Here is a 15,973-nt window from a genome sequence, read left to right as displayed (position 1 = left end):
TAAACTTGGCTATAGCGCCCCTCCCCCCATACCTTTTAACCTCACACTAAACACTGAAGTTCTCGGGAAATGCTGGACTTGGTGGTTGTCAAGTCCCCTCTGAGTTGATGTCTGTGATTCTGTGGATCATTTTTTTCTCCATGGAGAAGGACAGGTGTGCAGGTCAGGTGTCTTTCTCTTATTACGGATGATACACTCTGAGTCTCAGCTCCCTGGGCTCCTGGTGGGTTTCCATTGGTCTAGCACAGTCTCTCACTGGCCTTCCTCATGTAGGTGGCATCCCATGGCTGAGGCAAGGACGATGACCTGGAACCAAGACTGCAGCTTCCCACACTAATAACCCCCGTGGTCCTCCAACATGACAACTAAGCTCGCCTTTATCAGAACAAGAGCTCCCTTGGAGGTCTTGATACCTTGATACCTTAAGATCAAGGGCAGACATCTTCTCATCATGAAAAGGTAGTGTGGTTGATGATAGGGTGGGTGGGGTGGGCTCTATTGGGAGTACGATCTGTCTTGTTCTCCTTATTCCAAAAGGCATAGACCATCCATGTCCTGGAGAGAGGGAACTATTTATAGAAACCTTCTGCTCTTTATCCAAGCAAATTAGGTAACCACTCAGAGGCAATCTATTTTGAAGCTGAGGAATCTTAAACTTCAGGGCTCCTAGTTTGTGTGATCTCTGCCTGCGTGAGTGCTGGGGGCAGCTGGGAGCTACAGAGTGTTTTAAGTAGAGAGGGGAAGCCAGGCTGCACTTGGAACAGTGTTTCTACCAAAGCACTCCCGGTAAATCAGGAAAGAGATCTCAAAAGAAAGGGACCTGAATTTCGAAGGCCTCAGTATTTACTAGGATTTCTTGCATCGTTCTAATTAATTTTACTTTCATACTTGATTTTGTCTTTGTTATGTGGTATTCTTTTTTTTTGGTGAAGACCCATCAGATCATATAAGCTCAAGACCTCAATAAAACTTGGGTCTGCTGCCCTTATCGTCCTCAGATAAGTGTCTGGTTGGTTTTTCCTCCTTCCTTCCCTTTCCTCTACCTGGAAGCCCAGTTCCCTAGGAATCCGTTTTTCCTAGGGAACTGGGGCACTGACATCAGATGCCTCAGGATGTGGGTGGTGGGGTGACCACGGTGTAATTTCCACTCTGCCTGACTAGCCTTATGAAATAGAACAAAAATGGCTGCAACGAACGGTGACAGCATGGGGTTTGCACCAACAGCTGCTTGGGCTGCTGTAAAACTTTGCTAACACCGCTCTCCATTTAATTTCACACTCTTCCCAACAGGATAAAGGGATTAGATGTGAGTGACCTTAAGCAAGGCTTACGGAAGCTGTGACTGATTGAGCCTCAACTCTCATCACATTACGGATGCTCTTCCCGTGCCGTTGGATTCTACGCCCCTCTTCCAAACAGCAGCAGAAGAGCTGCTTTAGTTTGCCTCCTTCTTCCTCTGGTCTGACTAAAGCACCCAGGCAAGGGGCTTCTACGGAGGGTGGAGAGCAAGAGAACAGGATTCAGTGCGAACTGAGCTGCTTACCCAAATGCCATTACAGTTCGAATCCTGATGTACATCCCAGCTGTCGGGCCTAGGAAGAAAACACATCAACTTGGTCTTCAGCAAGTACCTGTCACCCTGAATGTTAGCACCACAAAAGAGTGACTGAATGAATGGGTGCTATATCAAGTATCATTGACAGACAATGATTGAAGACAGATTCTTCTGGGAAAAGTGACCCGTGCCCTCGTGTGTGGGGGCACACAGAAGTCTCACTCAGCCTCTGTCATTATCACAGCTTTGGCTGTTTGCTGGGAATTGCGGACCAAAGGCGGTGTTTCCATGACTGCCTATGCTCGTGGACTGTGCTGTTGCAAAAAGATGCTGATGAGCACAATGGACACATCTGCAGTCCATTTTATTTCGACAGGTGACACCATTACAATTATGCCCCTCGAGTCCCAAACATCTGGTTGATGTAACGCTTTGGCACTGCAGTCACAGCTAAGAGCAAGGCTGGCGTGCCCATTGTTTGAAGTCGGAGATGTGATGGGCTCTACATCAGCCAGGACTGAAATGTGACCCATGCCCCACACACTGCAGCCCTTGTCTGGCTCCTGGTGGGAGCGGCTACTCCTCTGGGCCCAGGGCTGCCTACAGAACTCGTGCAGGAGGCTGGAGACACCTCCACATTAACCTGTCCACTCACTTGTTTCTCCCACTGGACTGTGAACTCCATGAGAGGGGGCCTGCTTCTGTTTTGTTTGCCACCCAGTGTGATGCACAGTGCTTGGTGGCTAGGAAGTGCTTGATGAGCATTTTTTGGGCAAATGAATGAACCCACACTGTTTCTTCACTGAGCTTTACTTCAGCGGGGACACGGAGGGCCCTTCTCTCCATCAGCACGAATCCCCTAGACTGGGGGAGGTCTTTATGCCTCCTGCCTCCTTTTCAGACGGCAGTTTTCATAACCAGTGACTCGCAGAGAGACGGTTACCTTCTGCCCGGGTATACCATCTTGTCGTTGTCGTTACAGTCCCTCCCTCGCCAGTGATAGCCCCGCAGGGTCTGAAATTGAAGAGGACACCAGGAAGGGTCAGGTCTGCTTTGCTGTTACCCACAGGGAAAGCCAGTCACAGTGTCTGCAGTTTTAAATTCAAATACAGTCTAGGAACGCTAGAGATCACGGCAAAAATTAAGATGAATATGCTGAGATATCCTGTGTAAGAGGAAATGTAATACAGTAGCAGGGCCAGTCACAGGTGGTTGTGTGTGTGTGTATGTGTGTGTGAGTGTGTGTGTGTGAGAGAGAGAGAGAGCATGTGTCTGTGGCTGTGTGTGTATACGTGCTACTGGGTGTGTGCTATTTGGGTGGAAGGGGTGAATGTGTGGATGTGGGAATGTGTGCATCCATGTGGGTGGTTATGTGAAAGGCCTGTTTTACACACGTGTGTCTGTGTATACATGTGTGTTCCTGTGTGTGTCCACTTCCACAAACAGCAGGACCATCCAACTCCCTGAACTGTCTCTGTGAACGGTCAGTCTTCTCAGGCTCTGAAACCACTGGTTTATTTGGTCCCATGATTAATCATTCTACGGAATAGTTTTTTAAAAATCTCAAGCCAAAGTGGTAATTGTGTGGATTTATTATGTTTTTCACTTCTGATTTGAAAGAATCGAGGGTCATGATGATGTCACACAATGTTTTTATTTTCCACATTCTCAGGCAGATGATCTGAGATCCCCAAAACTTTGGAGAGTTTGTGACATCTGTTACTTGCTTGTTGGGCTTCACAGAGAACCTGCTAACATCCTAACTGTTCAACATGCATACACAGACATAAGCACACACACACACACTTGAAAAAAAGTAAATTAAAGTAGGTTTAAGAATTTCCAAGGAGTTTCCTGGTGGCTTGGTAGTTAAGGATTTGGTGTTGTAACTGCTGTGGCTAGGGTCTATTTCCAGAAACTTTTGCGTGCTGTGGGTGCAGCCAAAAAAAAAAATGAATTTCCAAAATAATTCATAACACATTTCAAGATAACTGTTATCCCCATGGAGAATTCTAGCTGGGATAGCTTCCGGAAATGAAAACAGCCTAGGACTAAGATCCACTCTGATGGTCCATGCATTAGTAAGATACCAAAAAGTCTGTAAATATCATAAAACAGTGTATTATCAAATTAATAATACATTCAAATGGTAGTCAATCTTATTAAAGGAAATAAATTTGTAGGAAGCAATGCATTATTTAGTGAACATCTGGTTACTTGTACCAATACTTACTGGGAAAACACTGTATTTGTCTGAATCTGTATCTTTGAATGGCAGAGAATTTTCAATAGCTCTAGAAAAAAGAAAACAGAACACCTAGTGAGTTGAGAAAAAAGAAACTGTGTTTGTGAAAACAAACAGAGGCATTTTCAGATATGGCCATGTTGAGTTTATGTGACAGAAGCCCATTCTAAAAATAAAAATAAGGCAGTTCCCATTGTAGCTTGATGCATTAAGAACCCAACATAGTGTCTGTGAGGATGCAGGTTCGATTGCTGGCCTTGTTCAGTGGGTTAAGGATCCAGCATTGCTGCAAGCTGTAGTGTAGGCCTCCGCTGCAGCTTTGATTTGACCTCTAGCGCTGGACCTTCCATATGTTGCAGGTGTGGCCATGAAAAGAAAACAAACAAGCCAAAAAAAAACAACTAAGGGTTAAATAAAAATTAATAACATAAAAATAAGACCACCAGCCAAAATGTTGCTCCTCCTCTCTCTCCACCCAATAGAACTATTTTCCCTCTAACATTGCACTTGGCGATGCAGGGAAATGAAATAAGGAAGCAAAGTTTTAGAGGGCATGGTCTGTGGATGTTGAGGTCCCCAGGAAAGAAGAAAACTGTATTTTTGGTCCAGTCAATGAGCTCAGTACTGCAGACTTTATACATGTTACACATTCTGTGAGAGAAGTCTTTTCTGAGGCTTATTCTCTTTTAAACCACTTTTTCTGAGAACTGAGGCATTTAACTGGCAACTGGCAACTTTTACTCCCATTCATGAGCCTGGGAAACCAAGGGCTCTGATGTGACCGATGACCAAGCTGTTCACGCCAAAACCACGGACATCTGCCCTGAGTGAGGATTTTACCCTGCCCTCACTACCAGACTTTCTCCAGCTTCCAAACGGCAAACAAGGCTTTCCCTCTAGGATAATCACTTACAGGGTAGCAGGGAACTGCAGTCCTATGGCAGGGTGAGGCTGTTCTTGGAGCCTAAAATGTAGAGCCAGTAAAATGACCCTCTACAGGCTTTAGTAGGTTATCTTTTGAATCAAGAGCTTCTCGGCAGTTCTGAGAGTCAAGGCAAGTGAATTCAGTCAGAGCCAGCATGGAGCCTAACTGGTGGTGTGGAGCCTCTTATGAACTCGGGGATGGTAGATCCCCCCGGAAATCCACATTAGGGGAGCTCGTGGGAAATGACGTCTCCTATAAGACTAGGGAGTTTTCTCTAGTGTATGTACTTGACCTCTTGGATAGCTGTCTTATTTTTCTAGTTGAGAAGAGGAGGGAAAACATGGAGGAAGAGGGAGAGGAGTTGGAGGGAGAGAGAGAGCAAACGGACCCAAACAGTCATACTTCCAGGCTGAGAAAAGGTGCTGGGTGAAAGGTCTCACGGAGGATGCCAAAGTGATCCCCTCCTACCTTTGCCAAATTGGGGATGAGCGTTTGTCCTTGAAAGAAGGAACAAAGAGTTGTCCCTAGAACTTGAAAGCTACTTCACTGTTAACCATCAACAGCTTATTTTAAAGGCCCAAAATGACTAACCAAAACCATACAGAGTAGATTGGTCATGCAAAGTAGAATAAACTGCAACTGACATCAACTCTGAAATCTCTTATTTATAGCCCCCAATCCAAACGGCTCTGAAAACCAAGGGTGGTTTCTTACTCTCAAATTTGCAATCATTCATTTGGTGTCAAAACTTGACCTACAGGAGTTCCCGTCGTGGCGCAGTGGTTAACCAATCCGACTAGGAACCATGAGGTTGCAGGTTCGGTCCCTGCCCTCGCTCAGTGGGTTAACAATCCGGCGCTGCCGTGAGCTGTGGTTAGGTTGCAGACGCGGCTCGGATCCCGAGTTGCTGTGGCTCTGGCGCAGGCCAGTGGCTAGAGCTCCGATTCGACCCCTAGCCTGGGAACCTCCATATGCTGCAGGTGTGGCCCTAAAAAGACAAAAAAAAAAAAAAAAAAAGATAACTACAGTACTATGGAGAAAATGCTGTAAGAGGGTTGTGCATCAAGAAAGAAAACATTTCTAACCCTACAGAGGGAAGGGGGTGAACTTAATGTGAAAGTTAAAGGATGAGAAAACATTTTCAAAGCAAATAATTAGGTGATGGGTGTTAGAGTAGGACGAAAAAGTATGGGAAGCCCCTTAATGCTGCTCTAGTTTCTGAAGTTAAAATCCCTGGGTTTGAATCACAGGGCTGCTATTTACTTGGCTAGGTAACCCTAGGCAAATTATTTAATCTTTTTGTACATCTGTTACTGCATTTGTAAATGGGGTCAATGTCAATACCTGCTTCCTAGGGCTGTTACCAAGACTAAATGAGGTGCTACATGCAAAGAATGAAGATATGTGCCAAGCACATGATAAGCACTTACAAAATATTTGCTCTTTTCATTATTATGTGCAATGCTAGCAGTGATTCCAAGGATGGTTTCTAGGGTTGAGAAAATAGGAATCTGATGTCTGCTCTTACAATATTTTATTTTCTGGAGGCATCCTGAATCTAATTCATAGACTCTCCAGATTTTCAGGTTCCTGGCCATGCAGTGTTCCATCCAGTTACGTGTGTCTGATGTTTTTAGGTATTTTGACCATAAGCTTCTTTGCCATAATCACCTTTGCAGCAAGCATTTTTGCGGCAAACTTTTCACTGAGTAAAAAATTGGCCATAAAACAATTTTGCCATAAAAGGTAAAACGATGGTTGAGAGTTTCTTTTGATATATATGTGTGTGTGTTTGTGTGTGTGTGTGTGTATACACACACACATATATATATACACACACACATATATATATACACACACACATATATATATATATATAAAATACAAAAATCATTATAGATGATGATGATTTGTCCAAAGAGTTGGCTTCTTATTTGAAACACATCACAATGGAGGAGAAAGCGACCAAGGCCTGGAAGGTGCAGAACTTTGGAATGTTTATCAATAGACTTGTGACAATACGCTAGGAACAAACAACAGTGCGATACAAAGCTCAGGTATAAATATGCATCTTAGTTTTTGGAAACGGACACCTCTCTAAACAAATGAAGAAATTTTAGTGAAAAAGAAAAAAATATGATGCTGAACGAGGAGATGAATCAACAAGTAAAAACAATGTGTAAAATACTGAGAATGAAAGACCTGGAAGACAGTCACTTAGGTACCAGACACAAATAAGATCAGTCATTTGCACAGTACTGCTGTGAAATATACACACACTTTAAATATATTCAGATGTTTTGTCCCTCATGATAAAGTCTCTTTAATTTTGTCATTCATTTTTCATGTTTCATGATGTCCTTTTTCATGTCTGACTTTTATCTTTCATTGTTTCATCTTTTACAGCAAAACTGCCTCATGGTTAATTAGTTACACGGTGAAAATGTTTGTGGTGGCAAAGATGTCTGAGGCAGAGAAGCTTATGGGGAAAATACCTAGAAGCCCAGTCATCGCGTTGGCTGGTGCGGCTAATCGCCTGCCTGCTGCTTTTGCCCTATGCCTGCCTGGGCCGGGCTAGCTGATTTGATCCAGTGAGCAACTATGATTGCAGCTGAATGTTCTTCATTACATAATAGGGAGCTCTTCAAGTTTCAAAGTCCCTAAAATTGTGTCATGAAACTGGGGCATGACAATAAAAGAAAACAAGGGAGACAAATTTTTCACGTGTGTCTGCCCCACATTGGAGTCTCGGGCAGCAATTCAGGGCCAGAGTGGCAGTCTCAGACGTGTGTGGATGTGTTATATGCATCTCTGTACAACAAAATGAGAAGAGAGAAAACCTGATGTGTGTACATGGCTCACCTTGTGGTGGGGACAGGGGATGATGTGGGTGGAACGAGAAAGGCATGGGCAAGAAGGCGCAAGTGATAAAAAGCAAAGAATGATGAATTAAAAACACAATTCACATAGGATATGACAGTCTGTGTGTGCATTAATGTGAAATAACACATATGTGGGTTTATGTGTTTGGAAATTCAACAAAAAAGATTATTCAGAGGGGACCCCTCTGCTTACAACTGCTACAATAAAAAGTAGGCAGTGTACAGGCACTGTGAATTCTGATCACAACAAAACAATAACAACCAAAACCTGGTTGCCCCATGGTAGTAGCCTGGTTTCCAACATATTTGTTTTTCTAATAAAGTATTACCTTTCCTTTATTTAGTCCCTTGTTTCTTCACTGAGTTCCTACTAATGCTAAGCACTGTGGTAGGTACCAGGGATAAGTTTACCTAGAAATGGAATTCCTGCTCTCCAAGAGCTGTCTCGGGGTGTGGGAGATTGACAAGGAAGCGGCCAGAGAGGAAGAGGGTTCAGGAACAGGCACCCATGAGTGCAGAGTACCAAGGAGGCCAGCTGAGCAGCCAAAGCCAAGCTGTGAGCTGGAAAACTTCCCACCAGCGTGGTCACCTTCAGTGTATTTTGAAGGCACTAAACCAAACAGGATGGGAGCAGGGAGAGGCCTGGAGCAGGAAAGGCGTTCTTACTAGAGGGGATTTTATGGTAGGATTACACAATAGAAGACCTGAAGGTCTTGTCTCTACCACCTGCTGACTGTTCTAGTGGGTCTGGCAGTAAATGACCTGGAACTTACTAACTCATCTGAAAATGGGGCTCAGAGTCAAGGGACAGACAATGAAATGGCTCTGAGCCTGGCCTTTGGAACTAGGCTACTGGGTTCAAAAGTCAGTTTATCCATGACTAGCTGTGACCTTGGGCAAATGACTTTCCGTCTTTAAAAAGGGGACAAGTAATGGTGTCTGCCTAACATGGTTGCATTTATAAGAGCTCCCAGGGCAGAGGCAGTACCAGATAACTTTTCTTATTATCACTCAGCCACAGGTTGAAGAATAAATGAGGCTGAGTTTAAATGTGCAATAAACTGCAACCTGGTACAAATTACACTAGAAGCACAGTGCGTTTCAGAAAGAAGAAAAACATACTGCTCTTGCTTTTTCATAACAGAAGAATTTCCCTTTTAAATTTTGCCAGGAAAATCCCTGGCCACAGCTGCTCTTGAATTCAGTTTACCAAAGGTGGTTCAAGTGAAGAGTTGCCGTTTTGGGTTGTGCTGGCCCAGGCTGGACACAGAAAATGCGACAGTGCTTTCAGCAAGGCAGGGACAGGGGTCTCAATTCAGTGAGAACCGGGCATGATGAAATAATCAGGGGCCTGGGGACCTGGGCGCATCTCAGCCCCGCCAGCATCTTCTTTCACATCTATTTCCCCTCCATCCTCATGTCCTGAGGCGCTCTGCCTCCACATCTATTCATGAAAAGGGGTGTTGATGACTGCTTCTGGGATCCAGGCCAGAACTTTACACAGCTGCCTCGTAGGAACTCATGTGGGCAGATGAAGCAGGAGAAGTTTTTAAACTCTTGGATCCCTCAGAAGCTCTGAATGTGGGTCAGAAGCATAGCCTTCTCCTCTCCTGAGATACTTTCAAAGCAGACAGGGAGTGTTCAGTGGACTCGGCTTCCATGAAGCTCGTGAGATGAAGGATAACGGGACGTAGGAGAAGTGCCTCTGCTGTGGATTGAACTGTGTTTATCAAAAAGATAGGCTGAAGGTCTGACCCCTGGTCCCTGTGAATGTGAACTTACTTGGAAAAGAGGGTCTTTGCCCAGGTTACCAAGTGAAGATGAGGTCATTAGAGTGGGCCCTAATCCTTTATGACAGGTGACCTTGTAAAAGGAAAAGAGAGACACACAGGAAAGATGACCAAATAGGAAGAGGGAGGCAGAGGCTGGAGTAATGCAGGTGCAAGCCCAGGATGCCAAGGATGGACAGCCACCACTGGAAGAGGCGAGGAGGAATCTGACCCAGAGTCTCAGAGGGAATCTCAAAAGGAGCAGAGTCTCAGCGGGACCCTGCCAACACCTTGCTTCTAGACTTCCAGCCTCTGGAACTGGAAGAGAATACATTTCTGCTGCTCTAAGCCACCCGCTTGGTGGTGTTTTATTACAGCAGTCCTAGGAAACTAATACAGCCTCTCAGTCCAAATGGGCAGTCTGACTCTCACCCCTGAGAGCTCTCCCTTCTAACCCCTCTCGGTGAGAGCCAGGCTGAACTGGAATGGGCTCAAGTGACAGCAGCTGCCTGAGGGAGAGTCAGAATTAAAGCAACAGGGGCCAGGGCAGATGGTGTGCTCTCAGTGACTGTCTCACAGAGAAGGTACATTATTTGAAGTCATTAAAGCATCATCTGTACATGGAGCATCTAGGGTTTGACTCCTGAACGAGGACATGAGCTCTGAGGAGGACACAGCCAACCAGGAAGCTGGGAACATGCTGCACTCTCCTGCCAGGTCTCAGGCCAGGGAGTCTGCATTTTAAAAACTGCCCTGTCTTTGCAGCGCCAGGACATAGGTTCTATTCCCCTCAGCTGGGCATAGTGGGTTAAAGGATCTGGTGTTGCCGCAGCAGCAACATAGGTCACAACTGCGACTCGGATCTGATCCCTGGCCTGGGGAACTCCATACACCTCATGGTTGCCAGAAGAGAAAAAAAAAACAAAAAAAAAACAAAACTCCCCAAATGAGTCTATAGCTTGAGTTCAGATATGGGGCAACTGAGGCTCAGAAACATTAAGTGGCTCAAGTCCTCAAACTGGCTCAAGAGGCAGCATTGAACAGGAGTCATGGAAGTGGATGTTTCTAAAGAACAAATGGGTCCCAACATATCTGGGGGTGTATCTTGGGTCCTTGTGGCTGGGAGAAGGTACTTCTGTAAGACTCAGTTTCCTTCTCTGCAAAATGGTAATAATAATAATCCCTACTTCATGGAGTGAGAACTCAGTGCACTGCAAGTTCAGCATCTGGCCCCTAGAACAGAGGCATACGCTGCTTGGCAGCAGCTGCCGCCCTCGTCACATGGGAAGCAGGCTGGTGGAAGGTGGACCTGTGCTATTTTACCTCTTTGTCCAACGTGACTCTCAGGACACTGTTCTGTCTTTTAATGTTTCAGACAGTGACTACTATGCCACTTAGCTAAACTCAGACTCAGTGGAGCTGGAGCATGAGATTTTAAGCTGAGACAGGAGGGCCTGAGAACTCTGGACAGCGTCTCTGCAATTTAAAACCCTGCTCATACATATCAGAGCTGCATATTTTAGGTAATAGGTGGGGACCTGTGAAAAAATGGTCCCTTTCAAGCCTTTTGAGTGCCTTGCTCTAAAGATGCTCAAAGAGTCCTTGCCATGGCAAATGGCTGACCTTGGCTGTATCTTACACAGCAAGGAGAGGCTGTCCCCAAGTGCAGTAGGAGCCTGCACTGAACCACTCACAGGTCTCACTGGCAGGCAAGTTGTGTTCCAGCCCAGGATGTGAGTCAGTTGGACTTGGAGGTTCAAAGATGCTAGTATTCAGTATGTTTCCAAAATGGGTTGTTCTGAGCTAATTTATCTACTCGTTTCTGTACAAGTCATGAGCAAGAAACACTTCCACCTTCAGTAAGATGCCTTTTAACTTTGAAGATCATTTTAGTCCTAAGAAAACACAGACAGCCAAAGATGCTCTCGCCTGCCAGTGCTCAGGAAGGGAGACGTGGTATACGTACAATTTAATCTTCTGACAGATCTTCGCCAAAAATGGGAGGGAACAAATATCAGAATCACTTCTGGAATAGGTCTGGAGAGAAAAAAACAAAAGCAAAGAGAGTTGTTTAGTTCAAGGGACGGCTCTCCAACTTCTAAAGGCCCTTCCCCTCCTCTTGGCATTATGGTTTGGCTTTCTGGACTCTTCTTCCAGAATTGGGGCTCTTTTACATAACTAAAGTTACCCTTGTTCCTGTCCCCACTCTCTGTATTCATTCCATTAGGACAAGCCTGCGGTCAATGGGGCATCCCAGAAGGTGTTAGGCAGAAGAATTGCTTTCTGTACTTCAGAAAGGCATCTCTGGAGGAGTTCCCATGGTAGCTCAGCAGGTTAAGAACCCAACATAGTCCATGAGGATGTGGGTTTGATCCCTGGACTTGCTCAGTGGGATAAGAATCTGGCACGGCTTCGTGTAGGTCACAGATGTGGCTCAGATTCCATGTTGCTTTGGTTGTGGTGTAGGCAAGCAGCTGCAGCTCCAATTCAACCCCCAGCCTGGGAACTTCCATATGCTGCAGATGCAGAAGGAAGGAAGGAAGGAAGAAGTGAAGGAAAAAAGATATCTCTGGGAGACAGGAAGGCAAAGGATCTGCTGGCAGATAAAGATCTCACGCCTGATCCCAGGGGCCTCAAACCTTAGGACTACTGCCACTTGGGGCTCAATAATCTTTGTTCCGGGTTCTCCTGCTAGCTGTAGGATATTTAGCATCGTATCTGGCATGGAACCACTATTTGTCTCCAGCAGCCCCCCCAATGTCTCCAGATGTTGCCAAATGTCACCAGGGGAGGGGTGGGCAGGTAACATTGTCACCGGCTGGGAACCACTGATGTGAGGTGGAAGGAGGGGGATGGTGGCCCAAAGGAGGGGTGTTTAGAGACACGGGAACTGACTGAGATGAGCCGCGTAAAACAAACCCCAGCGGGCAATTATGCCACAGCGAGGGTGGCAATTTGGAAAGAGACACATTCTAAGACTCCGAGTTCAAAGTCAGGTCGAAATCGAATGTTTGAGCTACTTCTTTTAATATTTACTTTAGTCTGAAGACCTTAGTCTAGTCAATCTAATGGCAATGTAGGTTTTAACACGGATGATAACCAATATATCAAAAAATTTATAGGAACAGCCTGTTAATTACTACACCAATGGTACAATGGAATAAAATGTTATAACTGCACAGCTGTTCACTGTCAAAACTCAGCCTGAAGGCTGCAGCTGTCTTTGACATTCATTGTGCCAAAACTGGATCCAGGACATGGGCAGTAGATAGTGGAACTTGTCCAGGGACACCCAGAACTCCTTCTGTTAAGACAGAGGCTTTCATCACACAGTATGGAAAGAACTAACCTCTACTTATAATTTAATTGCAAAGCGAACTTAGGCAGACACACAGCAGCACTGCAGAAGTTTTTGCTTGCATGTTTGATAGCCCCTTCCTTTCAATCTGAACCTTACTAGACAGAGGGAAAATGTGGGCTATTATTAACTCAGCGATGGACTGAAAATATCACACCTGGCTACGTGTAATCCCACCTAAAATAAAGGTCTCAAATCTGGGCTGTCCCTGAGCACAGGACTTAGGCAGCATTTTCATTTTGCCATTTATTTAAATAACCAGCTTCTGTTTGCATCTGGAACTTTCCCACCCCAGGATGTTAAATGAATACAGAACAACAAACAGGGGTTCAAGAAAGGAAATTGTGGTGAAAGGGGGTACACAGCGGGTCAAAGTGGGAGAGCCTGGACTCTCCAGCTGACAGGCTGGGCTGAAATGACGTGCGACCTCCTGTGTGTTTCTCTCTGCATCCTGGCTATAGGTCTGCAGTTATATCAACCATCACAGTGGAATTAATTACAGCCAATTTCCTCTAAGCAGTTTTTCAGAGATGCTTATTTGCATTTCCTGATTATTTTTTCCTTGATAGCTTCAATTTAGAAATTAAATAAATTGGAGGAGGGCTTTGAGGAGTTTTTTCATTGTTGAATTGCTCCGTTGATTTTTTTTTTTGCTTGTTTTTTTGGCTTCTTGCAAGGAATAACTGGAATCTTGCCCCATGAATTATGCTTGCAATTCTGGTGACAGAAATGAAAATTGTAAAATCCTAATTAGCCTTCGAGTTAATGCCAAGGCAGTTTATGCTAGTGAGGTAAGCAATGCTCTGAGAATAAGTTTTGAGATGTATGTTGAGAATAGGAGAACAACTGTATTATCCTCTGCTCTGATTACATAAAAGTTCTGAAGGTAGTAGTCAAGGATTCCATGTGATGTTTCAGTTTCTTGTTGAGTGACTTAAGCAGACTGGCTGAACCAGCTATGGTTGGCCTTTAATGACTCGCTGAATTAAATAATAATTGGTGATGCGAGCATTGTGACTGATTGATGGATTGTGCAGAAATGTTGGCATCTGACATGTATCAGCTTTGCACATCAAAACCCCGGTGCCTCCCACAGGTAGGGTTGCCAAGTAATATTGTATTGAGCATACTTATACTAAAAAATTATTTGCGGTTTATCTGAAACTCAAATTAAAAATTATTCGCTGTTTATCTTAAACTCAAATTTAATTGAGCATCCTCTTTTTTTATTTGCTAAATCTGGCAAGCCGAGCCATGAGGCAATTTCTTCCTCTTTATTTCCATGTTGCCAAATCAATACGACTTTGAAGGTGTTGCATCAGGTGAAGGAGGGGCCGGGCCAGCAGGGAGAAGCCCAGGCCCAGGGCCGTGCCCTCTCATCTCTGATGAAGGCTTCCTTCCTGCCAGGACCGCTGGCATCAAGGGAGATGCTGTTCTTCAAAGGTTTACCTTTCTGCTTCCTTTTCAACTGGGGCTGATGGGCCACCAGGGCCTAACTCAAATACCTGACTTAATCATAATTGTTTGAATTAAGTATTCTTGTTTTTTAAATTTAGGGCCACACCCATGGCACATGGAGGTTCCCAGGCTGGGGTCCAATTGGAGCTGTAGCCATTGGCCTACACCACAGCCACAGCAACGCGGGATCCAAGCCGAGTCTGTGATCTACACGGCCGGATCCTTAACCCACTGAGTGAGGCCAGGGATTGAACCTGCATCCGCATGGATCCTACTCGGGTTTGTTAATCGCTGAGCCACGAAGGGAACTCCTGAACTAAGTATTCTATCTGTTGAATAAAACTACAATTGCGAAGACAAGCAAGGAGAAAGGACTAATAATAGTGGTGATTTCAGCCAGTGTTTACACTGAGAGCTTGATAAGTCCAGGCACAATATCAGGCACTTTGTACACATCAACTCTGTTAGTCTTGACATCCATGCTTTGAGAAAGGAACACTGTTATTGCCCTGATCTCGCTGATCAGGAAACTGAGGCTCAGCCTAGGTCACATATTTAGAAAGTGGAGGAGCAGGAGAATACAGCCAGCAGCTCTTCACAGTGATTAGCAGAAGACATTTGGCTGTGTGCCAGGAGAAGGTTTTGGTTGTCACGACTAGACAGGGGGATGGTGCTGCTGGCATCTCGTGGGTAGAGGACAAAGATGCTGCTAAACATCCTACAATGCCAAGCATAGCGCCGGCAACAAAGGATTATCCAGCCCCAAATGTTGGCAGTGCTGGGGTTAAGAAACGCTCCTATAGAGAGAAAGGAGGAGAAAAAAAGGGAAGGAGCTCATATTCCTACTTCAATCCTAGTTCAGCTGTTGTGGGCTTGCATCCAGAGTAGCCCCTGGCCTTTGGAGAGTTAGAGCTGGGGCCAGATGGAGGTGAATGGGCCCAGGAAAATACTGGCATTCTCCCCGTTGCTTGCTTACCAGAGTTGGGGATTTCTTGACGATCTGTCTTGCCTTCGTCAGTGTAAATTTCCACGCCTCCTATAAAAGCAGTTAGACAATATTATAGCTTGTGTCTCGTCTTTTCTTTCTCCATCATTTCAACAGCTGGGCTTTTTTAAGTTCGTAAGTTTGCAATAAAGGGATTATTCCATAACTTTGTGATGAAATAATTCACAAGAAGGCAATTTCATGTTATTAACCCTCTTGATTAAGGGATTTGCTCTGTGCCAGATGCCATGCTAAACCCTTTGCAAACATTATGTTATTTAATCTTCACAACAGCTCTGAGAGATATGACCTTTTAACAGGTAAGGAAATTGAGATGCAGAAATGCTAAGAAACTGGCTGAAGATCTCAGAGCCAGTATCCAGCAGAGACAGCATCTGAACCTGCCCACTATGCTAAACTTGGTAACTTGTCTTTGGGTCTGAAAGCCCCAGGGCAGAAAGCAGTAAACAGACAGTCAACCTAAGTGCTTTGTACCACAGGGCTGAAGGACGGCTAATGGCTACCATTCAGGACTGAGAGTTTGGGACTGGCTTATGCACACTGAGGTATATGGAATGACTGGCCAACAGGGACCTGCTGTACAGCACAGGGAACTCTACCCAGTATTCTGTGATGGTCTATGTAGGAAAAGAATCTGAAAAAGAATGGACATGGGCACTTGTATAAATGAATCACTTTTTTGTATATACAGCAGCAATTAACAGAACATTGTAAATCACACTAAAAACTTTAAAAAACAACAAAAAAAGACTTTTCAATAAAAACTTTTAAAAAA

At 44.8% G+C, this 15,973-nt stretch overlaps 1 protein-coding gene across 3 annotated transcripts in view; it reads right to left on the bottom strand.

Moving 5' to 3' along the window:
• The window catches only part of AOAH (acyloxyacyl hydrolase), a 180,809-nt gene that overhangs the window by 95,484 nt on the left and 69,352 nt on the right, over positions 1-15,973 (bottom strand). For all 3 annotated transcript variants that reach the window (XR_014834240.1, XM_021079244.2, XM_021079245.2), the window contains 5 exons: positions 15,169-15,228; positions 11,343-11,413; positions 3,789-3,849; positions 2,499-2,569; positions 1,544-1,592 (listed from right to left, as the gene is read on the bottom strand). Coding sequence is in view for 2 of the 3 variants with exons in the window: in XM_021079244.2 (XP_020934903.2) it covers positions 1,544-1,592; positions 2,499-2,569; positions 3,789-3,849; positions 11,343-11,413; positions 15,169-15,228 (312 nt within the window). In the remaining variant the exon portion in view is untranslated. The remainder of the gene's footprint in view (positions 1-1,543; positions 1,593-2,498; positions 2,570-3,788; positions 3,850-11,342; positions 11,414-15,168; positions 15,229-15,973) is intronic.

The sequence above is a fragment of the Sus scrofa genome, chromosome 18 (genome assembly GCF_054392235.1).
Source record: "Sus scrofa isolate SSC_HxYL_T2T_F1_AM1 chromosome 18, Sscrofa_HxYL_maternal_Yorkshire_Landrace_v2.0, whole genome shotgun sequence".
NCBI lineage: Eukaryota > Metazoa > Chordata > Mammalia > Artiodactyla > Suidae > Sus > Sus scrofa.
This window is presented reverse-complemented; position numbering and strand designations above follow the sequence as displayed.